The sequence below is a fragment of the Bactrocera neohumeralis genome, chromosome 3 (assembly GCF_024586455.1).
Source record: "Bactrocera neohumeralis isolate Rockhampton chromosome 3, APGP_CSIRO_Bneo_wtdbg2-racon-allhic-juicebox.fasta_v2, whole genome shotgun sequence".
NCBI classification, from domain to species: domain Eukaryota; kingdom Metazoa; phylum Arthropoda; class Insecta; order Diptera; family Tephritidae; genus Bactrocera; species Bactrocera neohumeralis.
The window spans coordinates 33,778,003-33,794,434 of record NC_065920.1 but is presented as its reverse complement, the minus strand read 5'-3'; the positions used below and the strand labels follow the sequence as shown (position 1 = coordinate 33,794,434).

The 16,432-nt window shown below is 35.2% G+C and overlaps 2 protein-coding genes across 3 annotated transcripts in view; both read right to left on the bottom strand.

The window, feature by feature from the left end:
• LOC126753252 (uncharacterized) overlaps nucleotides 1-16,432 on the bottom strand; it is a 479,664-nt gene that overhangs the window by 241,562 nt on the left and 221,670 nt on the right. The gene's annotated exons all lie outside the window — the stretch shown is intronic.
• LOC126753251 (uncharacterized) overlaps nucleotides 7,337-16,432 on the bottom strand; it is a 71,736-nt gene continuing 62,640 nt past the window's right edge. Inside the window, exons 5-8 of one of the 2 annotated variants that reach the window (XR_007666110.1) lie at nucleotides 11,540-11,802; nucleotides 8,142-8,280; nucleotides 7,559-7,941; nucleotides 7,337-7,502 (exon numbers count right to left, since the gene is read on the bottom strand). Coding sequence is in view for 1 of the 2 variants with exons in the window: in XM_050464519.1 (XP_050320476.1) it covers nucleotides 7,658-7,941; nucleotides 8,142-8,280; nucleotides 11,540-11,802 (686 nt within the window). In the remaining variant the exon portion in view is untranslated. Of the gene's footprint in view, nucleotides 7,942-8,141; nucleotides 8,281-11,539; nucleotides 11,803-16,432 lie in introns of both variants that reach the window. The other variant, XM_050464519.1, reaches the window with a different exon arrangement.

The window sequence follows — 16,432 nt, the reverse complement described above, 5'->3', positions numbered from 1 at the left end:
TATCGCATTCGATGGAACGATGAGCTGTACGAGATATACGACGACATTGACATAGTTCAGCGAATTAAAAGACAGCAGCTACGCTGGCTAGGTCATGTTGTCCGGATAGACGAAAACACTCCAGCTCTGAAAGTATTCGACGCAGTATCCGCCGGGGGAAGCAGAGGATGGGGAAGACCTCCACTCCGTTGCAAGGACCAAGTGGAGAAGGGCCTGGCTTCGCTTGGAATATCCAATTAGCGCCACGTAGCGAAAAGAAGAAAAGACTGGCGACTGGTGTCTACGCCAGTAAAGAAGAAGAAGAAGTTGCAAATGTGTATATGAATCTTTAAAAAATATTTTAAATAATCCTCTAATAAATATTTGTCAAGGAAATATAACTTTATGAATCCAATTTTTTAATTTACGTCTAAAGACAGCTAAGTAAGTAATCATTAGCATAAACGTGTGACTTATTCAAATTGATGCCCACTCTTAATATATACACAATATAATTGTAATAAAGGATCTTTTAGGACTTAATGTTAATATTAAACTTATATGTGTACGTATGTATCACATACATATCTCAAAAAATGTCATGTGTAAAAATACATATTTATGTGTCAAAGTAAATTAGGTGGAAATTAATTTCCAAGAAAAAAGCATTTATGACACGCTACGTTTGTAACTTCCAAGTAACTCACACAGGTCTATTTATACACATATCAAATACATTTTTACATACATACATACTTTAATGCTAGAAAGTACAAATTCACATATTTGTACAAAAGTAAAGGAAACTGCACAAACATGTGCTATAAGGTACCTATAAGACATCTCAACAAGGCTGCAAGGACACCCGCAGTTAATATGTTTTTATATGTATGATATATGTATTTACATATAGAAGTATATGAAATGATTTCTACATACCAGGCAGTCTCGGTACTACTTACATTATGTTTACTTGTCCTTAGACTTTGCTTCTGTTGGCTGAAGACGCAACGACTGAGTGCGGCGAAAGCGCGTCAGTAGATAAATAAAGGATACAGAGCATATCCTTTATTTACTAATGTGGTCTTATGATGTGTGCTCTCTGTACACCTTTCGCGCATGTATGAGTGAGTAGGTATACAATATGTTGAACAAGAAGGCTCAACGTGACTTTTTACTTTACAAACGTTCGAGCTCATGGATACATGGAGTCTAATGGGACTTTCAAAATAGAAATTACACATTCGGATTATGAGCTCACTGACATTTTTCCTTCATTTCAAAAAATTAGTTGGCCAACTTTAACAAGACATTTAAAAGAAATAATCGTATTTAATACGACATTAGGTTTCTCAAAATAGTAAAAGCGTTAATTTGAAAATCTTTATTACCTGAGTACATTAAATTTGCTACAAACGCCCAAAAAGAAACGTCGGCCAACGTATAAAGTACGTATCTAAATAATCAGCGTGGCGAGCTAACCCGATTAGCTATCTCTTCTTATGCATATATAAGTAATATCGATCTGAAATTTTGACGTTCTCCTCAAGATGTTGTTCGTTTGTCGGTACGGATATTGGATCACTATAGCCTTAAGCTGTCTTATAAACTGACCGATCGGAATCAAGTTCTTGTATGGAAAACTTTTCTTTTGACTAGATATTTTACCGAAATATGGCAAGGCATGCAAGGCATCAAGTTCTTGTAGAGAATCTTTTGTGTTTGTGCAAGATATTAATTTTTAGTACATTCTTCCAAAATAAGTTGTCTTTAATTTTAAAAGTTCAAGTAGTTTAAAAAACTCGATCAGGTTAAGTTAAGAGGTCGATCCTGACAGGGATCTCACATGGACAGCTTAGAAGGCCGGTCGGTTGTGTTACCTAAAAAAGTCCTTCATAAGATGTTATAAGACCCTTGTAAACCTATCACAAAATTGTTAAGGTGAAAGTAATCGAGCACACGCTGGAAAATGGAGGAGAATCTGCCTGGATGCCTCATTTTTGTCCATACTTGTTTGACGGGTTGCGTCCGACAAAATTTCAAGCCCTCCTCAATAAATGTCTATTAAACATGGGTAAATAGTTCAGTTTTCTACCTTACTCATAAGCTTTACAGTTACCGGCTATTTCAAATGAGTCCGATAAGAAAGTAAGCTGATGGTATTGAGGACAGATACTTCCTCTCTCCTGTCGGACTAATGCTTTCCTTACTAAAAGAGGTTGCACTTCGGAGTATCATGACTACTGCTACCTTAGAAACAGCTACTTCTCCCTGGTCTGGTAGCCTCACGTGGAGCTCTTTACAGCTCACTGCATCTCTTTTGCAGCGATTTCTATCCATATGCACAACGAGTAGCCTTTGTTACAAAGAATTCTTGCAAATTCAACGAGAGGATCAATATTCTGAAAAATATTATAGACACCGCATCATTTACGGAATCGATACCAAAAACTCATGCAGATCTAATTGATAACACGCACATAAAAACTTGGTATAACACACTTAATCACACCTTTTATTCGTTCCGGAAAAAATCGCTTCATTGGAAAGGCAACTTATACTTGCTGTATCCATCAATATATATATACATACATATATATATCTATATCTATATCTATCTATATATACATTATTAGTCAGAAAAACTGAAAACGATGCGAATTTGGCCGATGTATCGTTGGAGATATTTAAGAACTTACTTACCTAAGAATAGCATCGGTGCCAAAAATATTTCCAATTGATTGAAAGATATATGAAGAATAAGCCAAAAAGTTGAGTCTGACTCTAAAGGAGCTATGGCGTGATCAACGATGATATGTCACTTTGATTCTGGATGGCACAGTTTACATTGCCCTAAAAATAACATTGAGGCTTTTGATTTTCCAGTTTATTTTTAAATGATCGATTTTCCAGTGGATCAGACATTACCTCAAGTGCGTGTTTTAATATTATAAGTAAATACTAGACCAGTACGTAAAAAAATGATTAACATTTATGAAAGTTCATATAACAAATTATAATTGTAATAATATATACATAACGACAACACAACTCATAATGTAATATCTCGTCTTTATGAAGAATATTTTACCAATGCATACCAATGCATATTTTCGTATTTACAACAAAGAACTACTAAAAACTTTCGGTATACAAAATTTTCTGAGAATTTTCTATCACACGGATTTTGTAAATTATTACGAATTTAGTTTTTTCATAGCAATTTTTTGATATCAGCAGTTAAAAATTGTCAGCGACCCATCGTCCAGGGCACGTTACAATCTTGACCAATCATGTTCATTCAATAGTCAGCAGCAAAGGCAAGATCTACTGTTTAAGATTTTGAAATTTTATTGATTCCAAGTAAATTTTTATATTTCTCGCATTACATTACTATTAGTTAAACCATTATCGTTAGTTTACTTACAATATGCCTCTTAATAAATTAAAATATACTAGATTAGAGCTATAAGTATGTTATAGTTAAATCTAGTAGGGTGCTGTATGCATGGCCATATTTTAACGTTGAATTTGTATGCATATGTTTGTATGTAGATATTATTTAGTTATAACAGACTTTAATATGTAACTATTTACAGTTAATATGATATGACATATTCAAATTAGTACTCATCGAAATCAAATCATTCGAAAATTGAAAATAATTTATAAAATGTAAATGATTAATACAAGTATTTTTAGCTAAACGGTTCTAGCAGCTTATGTTGTATAAAATTAATTTGTTTTGAGTATTAATAACGATATCTGAAATGGCACATAATTTTTTGCCTTATTCGAAAATTATTGATTGCCAGCCAATGTAAAGCTTGGGTTCCAGCTCTCAAGTAAATACTCAAGAAAAAAATTGCTTATTTTTTGAGCTGTAGTCAAGTAAATTTGACAGCAGGTTACGCATTATGAATCATGCATATTAGATGAGCAATAGAAAATAAACAAAGAAAATATATTTAATATAAAAATTTATTAAACCTTAGTACTAGATTTCTTTAGAGCTGCATACTAGCACAAGAAAATTTACCGCAGGAATATAGCTATTTTGTGCTATTTTTACCGCAGGAAATTTTCTTGACCATTTATTAAGCATTTTTTTATAAGAATTTTTACATTTCTTAAGAGCTGGAAACTACCCTTAAATGTGTATTTAATTAAATATTCAAAACTGAAAATTTAATAAAGTGGATAGTTATTAAAAAACTAAAATTGAAGGAACATTTTGAACATAAATATGTCATCCCAACGCTTGCTGCGACATAAAATAGGTCAACCCATTGAATTTCGAAAATAAATGTAAATAAATCAAAAGACACAAAAATGACGCTTCCATCATACTTGGAGCATGAATCTGTCTATATTCTCAATATAGCTTGACGCCTAAAACTATGCTATGCCGAAAAGAAGCACTGCATTACCGTTTACACACAATTTATAGTGCCGCGCTTAGACTCAATGCTTACTCGTATATACATATGCATTTATTTCTTAGTCTCAAGCTGGTCTTAATCTACTTTCTGCTAGATAATATATTTTACTATATACTATTTACAAATTGCGCTTAGTTTTTAATAAATGACATTTGGTTTTTTTTTTTGCTTTGAGTTACTTTAACCACCAAGAAGCAATAACTTTCATATTTCAACACTTAAACTTAAATAGCTTTTCATGCTTTACACTAATAAATTTTGTACTTTTAAAGTAATTCAAGTGTATGTACATATAAAGATTGCACTATTTTTAGTAATATGCATGAGTTGTTCGATATGTAGTCAAATATACATTAAGTTACCTAGTTTGTGTACTGAGAAATCAATTCATTTTGGGATAGCGCTGGATTGCATAGATCAAGATTTTGAGAAAAATAATTATAATAAACAAAACAAGCAGAAATAGCATCTGATCAAATCTGATACGGAATAATCCTTTCAAATTGTGCACGAAATTCGCATCGATAAATACTTTTATCCCTTTCTTAAGTTTGTGGGTAGTTTGATCTACATACAAGTAGTACGTATCTGGTTTACATTTGTTTGTTTATGACGCTTAAAGTTTCGGAGTCAACTTTACGGAGGCTGCTATATATATTTCTGGCCTAGAATTAACTCGTGAACATTTTCGTGCGATCATTTTTCACAACTTTCGACGTGGATTATCACGACAAGAGTGCATCGATGAACTAAAATCTTTGTATGGCTATGAAGCACCATCCTATAGCACTGTGAAAAACTGATAATGCAAGACCGTCATGTAACATACCTTCAGATAGAGGCATGCCTATGCATTTCTCCCACCAGCATACATTCGATATTGCATTAACACCTGGCCGTAAAAAAGGTTTGTTCTCGTTGGATCCCGCACAATTTGACAATCGCTCAAAAAAAGGCTCGTGCGGATTGGTGTAAAGAAATGCTGAAAAAAAAATCGCGGTGCTTCAAAAGACGTTTGTAAGATCGTCACAGGTGACGAATCATGGATCTATGCGTATGAGCCCGAAACAAAACAGCAATCGACCGTGTGGGTCTTCCAAGACGAGCCAAATCCAACGAAAGTTGTTCGTGGAAGAAGCACTTCGAAGCAAATGGTCGTCTGTTTCTTCGGCAAAACTGGTCGTGTGGCGACTGTTCCGCTTGAGCAACGTAGGACGGTCAATTCTGAGTGGTACACCACCATTTGTTTGCCTGAAGTCTTCGGAGAAATTCGAAAAACGAACAAGAGAAGACGAATCATTGTGCACCATGACAATGCGAGCTCTCACACATCGGCTCAAACCAGCGCCGTACAGCCCTGACTTGGCACCCAATGACTTCTTTTTATTCCCGTGCGTGGTTAACGATTTTCGTCGCCAGAAGATGCTGTTGAAGCATTCAAAAACCATGTTTTGGAGGTGTCTCAATCGGAGTGGAAAAAGTGCTTCGAAAATTGGTTTGAGCGCATGCAAAAGTGTATAAATCTTGATGGAGAATATTTGAAAAACAATAAAACAAATTTCGTTAATAAATGTTCCTATTTTCATTATTAGGCCAGAAATATATATAGCAGCCTTATGAACACAAAGAGGTGAGCTCTTCAAAGCACTCAGTGAGCATAGTGAAGTCATCGAAAACTTGACTCCTGCCAGTCTTCCATCCGCTCCGATAACGTTAACGTTGAAAAAGTTAAAGAAACAGTGCTTGAGAATGACCGTGCAAGCTTCAGAGGGGTGCAGAGGATCTTAACAGCTCCTATGGATCGACCCAACACTTTTTGCTGAATATTTGTCAATACTAGATTCATCGCATAAGGTCTGAGTCTTTTGAAAAAATCAGTAGAAGCAACAAAACTATCATCAATCGCTCCATTGCTGATGACGAGACATGGTTTTATGAATGCGACTTCGCAACTATCCAACAGTCTAGCGAATGGCGCTGTAAACAATCCGAAACCGAAAAATCCACTTAAAATCGGTCACAAATCAAGATAATGCTCATCGTTTTTTTTATTACCGTGGTATGGTTCACCATGAATTCGTTCCAGGTTCAAGCCGTCAACGAGGAATACTGCCTGCCCGCCTTGAGTATTTGGTTGTAAATGGCCGGTGAGCAAAAAATTGGATTTTTTTCAACGATGGTACACGATCACATTCAAGCATGATTGTGACTGACGATTTAGCCAAACGCGAAACGCGAATAATCGTTCAGCTCTCGTATTCGCCAGATTAAGTTCCCTCTGACCTGTTTCTGTTTTGGAAACTGTGGGGCGCGCCGGGACTCTACTAAAGTATTAAAATTAGTTTATTAAAGACAATGAAGGCCACTCCAGCCGAGACGCATAATTAGTATACAGAAAGTTTGATTAAGCGATCGCATGCTTGTGTTAAAGGCGATAATAAAGATTTAGACTGATCAGAAATGAAGTGTTTCCTCACTTATAATAACAATAAACCTAGAAAATAATGTTGGGAAACTTGGCACAATTGCAATGTTTCAAATATATTGCTGGAAGGTAAAATTATACATTAGAACACTTTCTTCACAAATATTGTGTTGTAGCTTATTATTTAATATAAATGCGGATGAAAATAACTTAAAAGGATTTTGAAACAAAAAAATTTTAAAAACAAATCTTTTTAATTTTTTAAGATATCAGAATTTCGATTTTAATTAAACGCTTTTAAATTCTGCTGATAGTTTTATGGATTTTAAGTTCCACCGATCTCAGCATTATGTAGAAAAGTAAAATCAATTAGCTAACTTCAGTTGTTCCAAATATGTTTCCAAAATTCTAAGCGGCATTTCCAACATAATATGTTTTCAGTTAGCAAGGCTTAACTAACTAGTTTTCCTTCCTTATTCTACTATTACACTTATTCTACTCTTTCTTTTTCTCTATTAAAACTAAGTCAATAACAGTCACAAGTGATTTCTTTCAGCTCACTTTCATTTTGTCTTACCCTGCTTCCATTCTTTCGCATACTCACACAGTTATCAAGCGCTTAAGATGCCAGCAATTCAACCCAACTAGAGATGAACCTATCAACAATTAATTGACAACGAAAAAAATTATATTAATCTGCAACAATTTATACTAATCAATGATGATGACCGAGCAGTCTTCTAGCTGTCGCTCCCACCGCCATTGCAACTGTCATTGCTTGCGCTCCTATTTAATATGCCACAGCTAATTGTCATCTGCCAACGGTTCGAATGCTGTGCGACCAGCGCCAGTAGCTGCTGCAGACGTTACATAACGGCAATCGATAGCTTGGTTGGCGCACATAAATATTAAATTGCCAATATTGACACAGAAATGCTATTAACAGTGGCAGCATGGCTGCTAAGTCGGGCAGCGCGAGCAGCAGCAGTGTGGGTGTGATATGCAAAAGTATCGAATTACGAGCCGCTAATGGCAAGAACGCTGCCGCCGATGATGTGGCTGCTGATGATGTGCCGGCGTCTTTAAGTTGATTATCTGCAATGAAAACCCATGAAATTATAGTTAATTGGCTGGGTAATCAACATATGTTTAAATGAAAAGCGAACGCATCAAATAATGGCAAAAAATTTTAAATGCTACACTGTTAATTAGTTTCAATTCTACTTATATACATATACATAGTTCTAGCGCTCTTATTGAGAAACCCTTTACACTATATTTACTGTAAAACTCACCTTCTAATGCTTTGTCACGCAATCGTGACTTGGCCACAACGGTTTCGCGCGATTCCAGTACGGGTATCTTCTGATGTTTCTCATGTGCCACGCTCTCTTCATTGCTCTGCCAATATACCGAAGATATTTTTGCCACACACTAGAGAACAATACAATAACAAGTACACAATTATTTAATCAATTGGGTAAATAGAAGAATGTGGAAAATATAATATAATTCAATTACGCCGACACAATCGCACACTAATATCTTTCTGATCCAATACACATACATGCACACACATGATCATATATATATTTACTCTAACACATATACACACACACGAACTCTCTCACACAGACGTATGTACACTGATGTGCATTCTTCCCCTTGTTGATATTTACTTATCTAACGTTGCCACTAAACAAAGTTGCGAAAATAAATATCTTCATTTCGACAGCTACTAAGTTACACAAATACCCCCAACATACAGACAATATAAAGTGAAATGCATTCAACGTGGCGTTCACAAATTTCCTTTTATGTACTTGTACATTTCACTGTCCCACTTTTATTGCTATAGCAAACAACTGGAAAGTAATAAAAGAAAACTCAGTGTAAACATTGCAGGCATCTCCAACACCACACGCTCATTACATGGACCACATACAAACATACACATAACATTTATATGCCTAGTGAGCTGCCATAAGCAAGTGTTGCGTATACGCCATGCTGACCGGCACGTTCAGCGAGTATGTGTAGTATGACACATATGTGTACGTTGGGATTTGCCACGCACTTTAATGACTCACAGAATCCTGTTAACACAATTGCCGCCAAGCTTGCGGACAACCGCAATACAAATACAAATACGCGTTGTGCGCTTTAACAGCAGCCTCACGCTCTGGCCATATACTCAAGCATTTGTGTGTGTGTATGTAAACATAGTTGTATTTGTCCAAATAAACAGCGTCCCCTGGCAGCGAATACGTTCCGCATTTGTTCTGCGTTGATAAGGAGATTGTTATTTCGGATGTCTTTTAGTGAATACAGGTACACATACTTCTGAAGGTTGATAATTACGATACTTGGAAGGGTTGAACTCTAAGTTTAGTTTTAATATTTCTCGTTTCGAATTTTAATGGTTGTCGAATAGAAATTTTTTCGACTTGAACTTTGCTACGCAAATACAAGGTGCGTTCCAAAGTAAACAGGATCTAGCGCCCCCTGGTGGCGCCATCTATATGTATTTTGACTGATGCGTTAGAATATGCTGTCTTTATCGATGTGAGAATTTCATGACATTTCAATGATTGGAAGTGAAGTTATTGCGTTTTAAGTGTCAGTATGTTTGTGTTATCGGTGCGAAAATGAGCTTCGAATAAAGAGCCATCATTAAATTTTGTTTTAAAATTGGTAAAACTTTTACCGAAACGTTTCAATTGATGAAACAAGTTTATGGCGATGATTGCCTATCCCGTAGAAGAGACATGAGTGGTTTCAACGTTTTCAAAGTGGTCGTGAGGACATAAATGACAATCAACATGTGGGCCAATCAAAATCCGTGATCATCGTGATCATGCAAATGGAATTGAGCATCTCCAAAACATCGATTTATCGCTTTTCGACCGGACATTTGGGCTGGCGAAACGACCAAAAATTGCTCAGAATCCAACATTCAAAGAACGATTATTTGACCAAAAGTCACATTTTGACCATTAACCACTCTCCCTAGACGTAGAGGCCATTCAAAAGGCTTGCACCGGCATACTGGCGGCCATACCGGCCAACGACCTAAAACACTCGTTTGACATGCTTTTGGACCGTGCAAAAAGCTGTATTGAAGCAGAAAGAGACTATTTTGAACAAAATACATTTATTTTGCCGAAAAAACCATTTGTTCTATTTTTTTTTTATACTCCTGTTTACTTTGGAACGCACCATATATAACAAAACTAAAATAAATATTAATAATATTAGGTTACAAATCTAGACATCAATTGGAAGTCGATATATGAGTTCTATATACGACAAAATAAATGCTTTACAGAGGTTCAATAAGTATATATCCACAGCAGTAATGACTAAAGGGCCCTGTAGTCTGCTATATGGACGATTTTAGAGTCTTAAAATATTAAAATGATATAAAGAGACCTTTAAATGAGTTTTACGGAAACCACATTTTTCAATTTTGCTTCAAATGAGTTCTTAGAGTCATAGTCGGCACTGAGCACCTCTTTAAGGTGAGAATTAAGAAGATTAGCCCACTTCTCTGATGTTTTAGAAACCAAGCTAATGAAAAATTCAGTTATTCCAGGTTCTATCTCGGAAGGAAATTGTTAGAGTTAAATATTTTTAAAAGCTGTGCGGTATTAAAGTTAGTTTAGAACATAGAATGTTAGAACTTGTCCTTTATTGGAAAATAAAATGTGTGAGGTTGACGATTTTCTCAGGTGGACTATTTGGAAAACTTTTTAAATACGTATAAATGTAAAATATATGTAAATTTTTAATAAATTATATACTAAACAACAAACCAATGAATGTTGCGATTGGTTTTTATTTGCTTATGGTGGCAGTTTTGGTTTTAAAAAGCACATGCATTGATAATATGGAGATATTATGTTTCTCCCTTAGGCATTTCAGTTATAAGGCAATAAATTTTTGAACCTATTTTCATTGCTACAATTGGCTCACATTTTTTTATTTTGTAGTTTGTAATAGTTTATTTCACAAAAATATCAGTTTAAAATTCAAACATGTTTTCAACAAATACTTGTTTAATAAATCTACTGTGTTTTAGTTTATAAAATTTTATAATACACAAAGCAATTATTAGCTAGTTAGAGTTTTAATAAAACCGATCCGAAAGAGCTGTAAAATATGGAAATTAAGAGGAGTCTAAATCTCTTTGGTGGGTAACTCATCAGTCTTTAATCTGATTTAAGTGCAAATAAGGCTCTTAAGTAATTGATGTGTACATATAAGTCTATATATGAAATAAAACACCCAAGTTTTGCCTCTGAAAATGTAATAGAGTTTTTTCACTTTTTTAACGGAGATGATAAGATAATAATCCATTTCAGTAGTCCCTAAATAAGAAATTTCCACTGGATATATTTTTTTCCCGGTATACGTATCTACGTCGCATTAACATAATTGCAAATTATGAGAGCGCATGTTCATCGCATTAATAAGCGAAATATTTTTGTAATTAATAGCGTACAGCAGTGGTATCAATTTTTGATATCTGAGTACACTAGTTTATACAGCTTGTTGAGCAGAAAGTCAGCAATTAAAAATAAATTGCATACAACACCAACAACCACCATTTGTAAATGGACACTATCACACACATTCTGGATTATTAATATAGTAAATTTATATATTTATATTTATGTGCTAATTAACTCACTTTCAATTTCATGTCACCATGTTTGAAGAATTTTTTACGCACTCGGAACTCCAATCCCAGTCGCGCCACCTCCAAGCCCTCACGTCCGACAATTATGGGATCGTATGGCCGCAGGAATGTCCGGTTCGCATGTACACCATTAATTAACCAACTGAGATGACACACCGGCTTGGACGGCGCCGATGTACAATTCACACGCACAATGTCATCAATTTGGTAACGCGGCTGGCCACCGGTGATTTGCGGTCCATGCTTTGGTGTAACTGCAAAGAGAAGAGCATAGCATAGCATAAAGTACGGCCGCATGGAGACGGTGCAAACAATCGGAAGGACATAAATATGTGTAATGCTGGCAATACCACAACGCGCTGTCATATAGAGTAGCAGATGCGATATAGAGAGTTAGCAATCCCGCTTGGGGTTCGGTAAAGGTCCGTATGCTGATAGATTGTTTTTTTGGAAATTCGTAGACCTAGTGAACTTATGAGCACAGTACATAATTTTTTTTAATGGATGACTTTAATCATACTTTTAGTTAAAATAAAAAAACGAAGTAAGTAATTTATATATGTATATGTAGATAGCTGTAGAAATGAGTTTTTAAATATTGAACAGTTAAGTTGTAATTTTTTTCAAATTTAATCATGCCTTGTGTTTGACCTGCCTTAGATGAAACCACAAAAGTTTCTTTATTCAGTTCTCGGTCCTTCTAGATGAATACCATGTTGACTGTCTCAACCTAAACATTTCATAAATGGCTTGCCTTAATTCGGACACCTTTTCCTATCAATTTATAATGTAAGAAAACATTTCAGTCACATACTCTATGTTCAAAATATATAAGTTTCGAGAAGGCCTCCATCGGGAGATAGTCAAACTGTTAATTATTATTCTTGAGTGTTGCTTGATTATGTGTTTTTTCATTGAAACTGTAGTTACTCATATTTACGACGTACGAAATCAAAAGAAGTGGGCGTTACAAGGAGCTAAGAGCAGGAGATATACATATTTGTCATACCACAAAATGCCTGTCTACAATTAGCTCTAGAAAACAAATGACAGGAGCTGCTCTGAGAACATGAAAATTGATTTACATATTTGTTTTAAATGAATGGACGCTGTATGCTTTCCAAATTGCTGAATAACATCATCATTTTTAGTACAATAATTAAAAAACTCCGGTCCATACATAAGATATTTGAGAACAAGTAAGGAAGGGCTAAGTTCGGGTGTCACCGAACATTTTATACTCTCGCATGGTAAAGTGATAATCGAGATTTCATTATCCGTCATTTACATATTTTTCAAATATCACCATTGGTTCCTAATGTACATACATATATATTATACAGAGAAGGGAGAAATTCAGATGGAATTCAAAATAGCTTTATATTGGAAGAAGGTGTGGTTGTGAACCGATTTCACCCATATTTCGTACATGTCATCAGGGTGTTAAGAACATATTATATACCGAATTTCATTAAAATCGGCCTAGTAGTTCCTGAGATATGGTTTTTGGTCCATAAGTGGGCGAGGCCACTCCCATTTTCAATTTTTAAAAAAAGCCTGGGGCAGCTTCCTTCTGCCACTTCTTCCGTAAAATTTAGTGTTTCTGACGTTTTTTGTTAGTCGGTTAACGCACTTTTAGTGATTTTGAACATAACCTTTGTATGGGAGGTGGGCGTGGTTATTATCCGATTTCTTCCATTTTTGAACTGTATATGGAAATACCTGAAGAAAACGACTCTGTAGAGTTTGGTTGACATAGCTATAATAGTTTCCTAGATATGTACAAAAAACTTAGTAGGGGGCGGGGCCACGCCCACTTTTCCAAAAAAATTACTTCCAAATATGTCCCTCCCTAATGCGATCCTTTGTGCCAAATTTCACTTTAATATCTTTATTTATGGCTTAGTTATGACACTTTATAGGTTTTCGGTTTCCGCCATTTTGTGGGCGTGGCAGTAGGCCGATTTTGCCCATCTTCGAACTTAACCTTCTTATGGAGCCAAGGAATACGTGTACCAAGTTTCATCATGATATCTCAATTTTTACTCAAGTTACAGCTTGCACGGACGGACGGACAGACGGACGGACAGACGGACGGACAGACGGACGGACAGACGGACGGACAGACAGACATCCGGATTTCGACTCTACTCGTCGCCCTGATCACTTTGGTATATATAACCCTATATCTGACTCTTTTAGTTTTAGGACTTACAAACAACCGTTATGTGAACAAAACTATAATACTCTCGTTAGCAACATTGTTGCGAGAGTATAAAAAGTAAAGATTCGGGTGCTCATGAAATACCGGAAGAGCTATTCGAAATAGTGTAAAGACTTTAACAAAATTATAAATATTAGTTTGGCTAAACCCAAGGAAGTTCGCAATCATCCAGTAATGTATAGTAATAGGAATCGATAAAGCTTTTCGTAATCTGCCGATTTTATTGTCAAATTTGGCACTAATGTAATATACGACCGGACCAGACATGATTTGATCTAACGTTGCTCAAAAAATACGAAAACATAACAACTAAACCTTATGTTGAATTATATTGTTCGAATCCCTTGTGTACTTTTGTCATAAAATAAAATCTAATTTGATAACACCATTAACTGTGTATGCAATTATAAGTAGAGATTTCCCTCGATGAAAGGAATCATATCTAAGTCTCTAGTACGAGATTAGGCATTTTGAGAACTAAATATCCACAAAAAGAAAATGTCAGGAAGCATTCATACACAACGGTAAAGCCGCGCCACTCGAGCAACACGCGCCATCCCAACGCAACAAGTTGAGAATGCGCTAAGAAACAGCATACGGCTTGGCAGAGGGTTAGCAGCCCGATCACATAACCAGGGATAAAGGGATGTCCAGCTTATTTCAGAGAGAGAGCGCCTGAAAATTAGCGTGTTTTATAACATTTACGATTATAGCCAGATCGGACAAAATAATAATTCTTGGTCGATTACCATATAGTAGTCATTTTATATAAAGAGAAACTATTTAAATCATTTTATGGTATATTTAAAAAAACTGACTTTTGAACTTTCAATACTTCATAAATACATTTAAGCTTGTTAGCTCATTACATTGAAAATTAATCTATAAGGTTTCCAAATTATCATCAAATATGTTAAAATTGCACTTCTTTTCTTTATTTGTCATTGTTTTAACCTTTTTTATTAGTGTTCTTCAACAAGACAACAATTCCTTCCATTTATATATTTTTATATAGTGGTTTCACATAGTCTCATAAAGTTATAAGTTATAACGATCCGAAAACATAGCGTTCAGAGTTGTATTTGCATAAAGTTATTTTAGTATGCAATGCAACAATAGATTTTTAAACTAGTATACAAATTTATGAATTTTTTGATTTTACGTTGCTTTATGCACGTTGTGAATACCCCAATAGTCTTGCAACTTGTTGCTACAGAGTATTATAGTTAGTTTTGTTCATGGTTGTACGTATCTCTTAAAACTCGAAAAAATTGAGATAGATATGGTTATATGTATGTATATATATAAATGATCAAGACGAGAAAAGCTGAAATCTGGTTGACTGCCCGTCTGTCCGTGCAAGCTGTAACTTGAGTAAAGATTTAGATATCTCGATGAAACTTGGTATGTGGGTTCCTTAGTCGTAGATGGTAATCGGACTACTGCCACGCCCACAATTTGCCATTAACCGAAAAATATAAAGTGCCATTACTAAGCACTAAATTAAGATATAAAGCTGCAATTTGGTACAAAGGATTGCAGTAGCAAGATACATATTTGGGACAATTTTTTGGAGCAAGAGGGCGCGCCCTCCAACAAGTTCAATGTACATATCTCCTAAACCACTTGAGCTACTACAACCAAATTCGCTGGATACGAATCTTATAACAATTTCTACCGACAATATGAAAATGGATGAAATCGGAGGATAACCCCGCTCACTCCCCATATAACGGTACTGTTAAAAACTACTAAAAGCGCGATAAATCAATTACTAAATACGTCAGAAAAGCTAAATTTTACCACCAAGATGGTATGAAAATTGGACGATGGGCGTGGAATCGCCCACTTTTTGGTGAAACCTTATATTTCTAGACCCAACCAACCGATTTCCCATAGAACACAATTTTAAATTCCACTTGAATCGTTCAGTTTCCAGTATATAAATCAAGAAGCAATTAATATAAAGGGATACAGCTTTGCACAAATAATGTTTTTAGTGTGTGCCACCTTATGACCCAAAAATTGTCATAAGTCCTACATAAACTGATCAAGCTCCTGGGTACCGAATATTTAGACCCCGGTACCTATAGTTGATTTTTGATCGAAAATGTCGGTCAATGTGTGATTTATATAACTGAAATTAAGCGTTATTCCTTCTCTTATAATGGTATGTCTGTATGTCAAAAATGGGTTGGAAGGTACCAATACTTTCCTTAGCCCCCATATACTTAATATAAAGATTTTCGAACTTCCGGGTGACTTTACTCTATATAATTGGTTTTACACCTTAAAGCATTTCCCTGGCTTTGAGTCTTGCAAGTTACAAGAGTACGAAATGTTCGGTTGCACTCGAACTTAGCCCTTCCTTACTTGTTTCATATGCTTCATTTATTTTCTTAATATATCACCCTTCTGTTACTTGTTAGTTTCGTATATTCCTATGAATATATTCATCAGCAAGCGAAAAATTGCAAATAAGTAGGCGAATATAATCTTTTCAGGCATGTTAAGCTAAATATTTAAATTTCCAGTATTTATTACTAACATTATTACTAACAATACGTATATTATTCCAAAGTTATTCAAACTTCCAAAGATTGTAAAAAAATTAGTTTTAATTATTTATCTGCTAAAAAGTGTGAACTTAAAAAACTCTT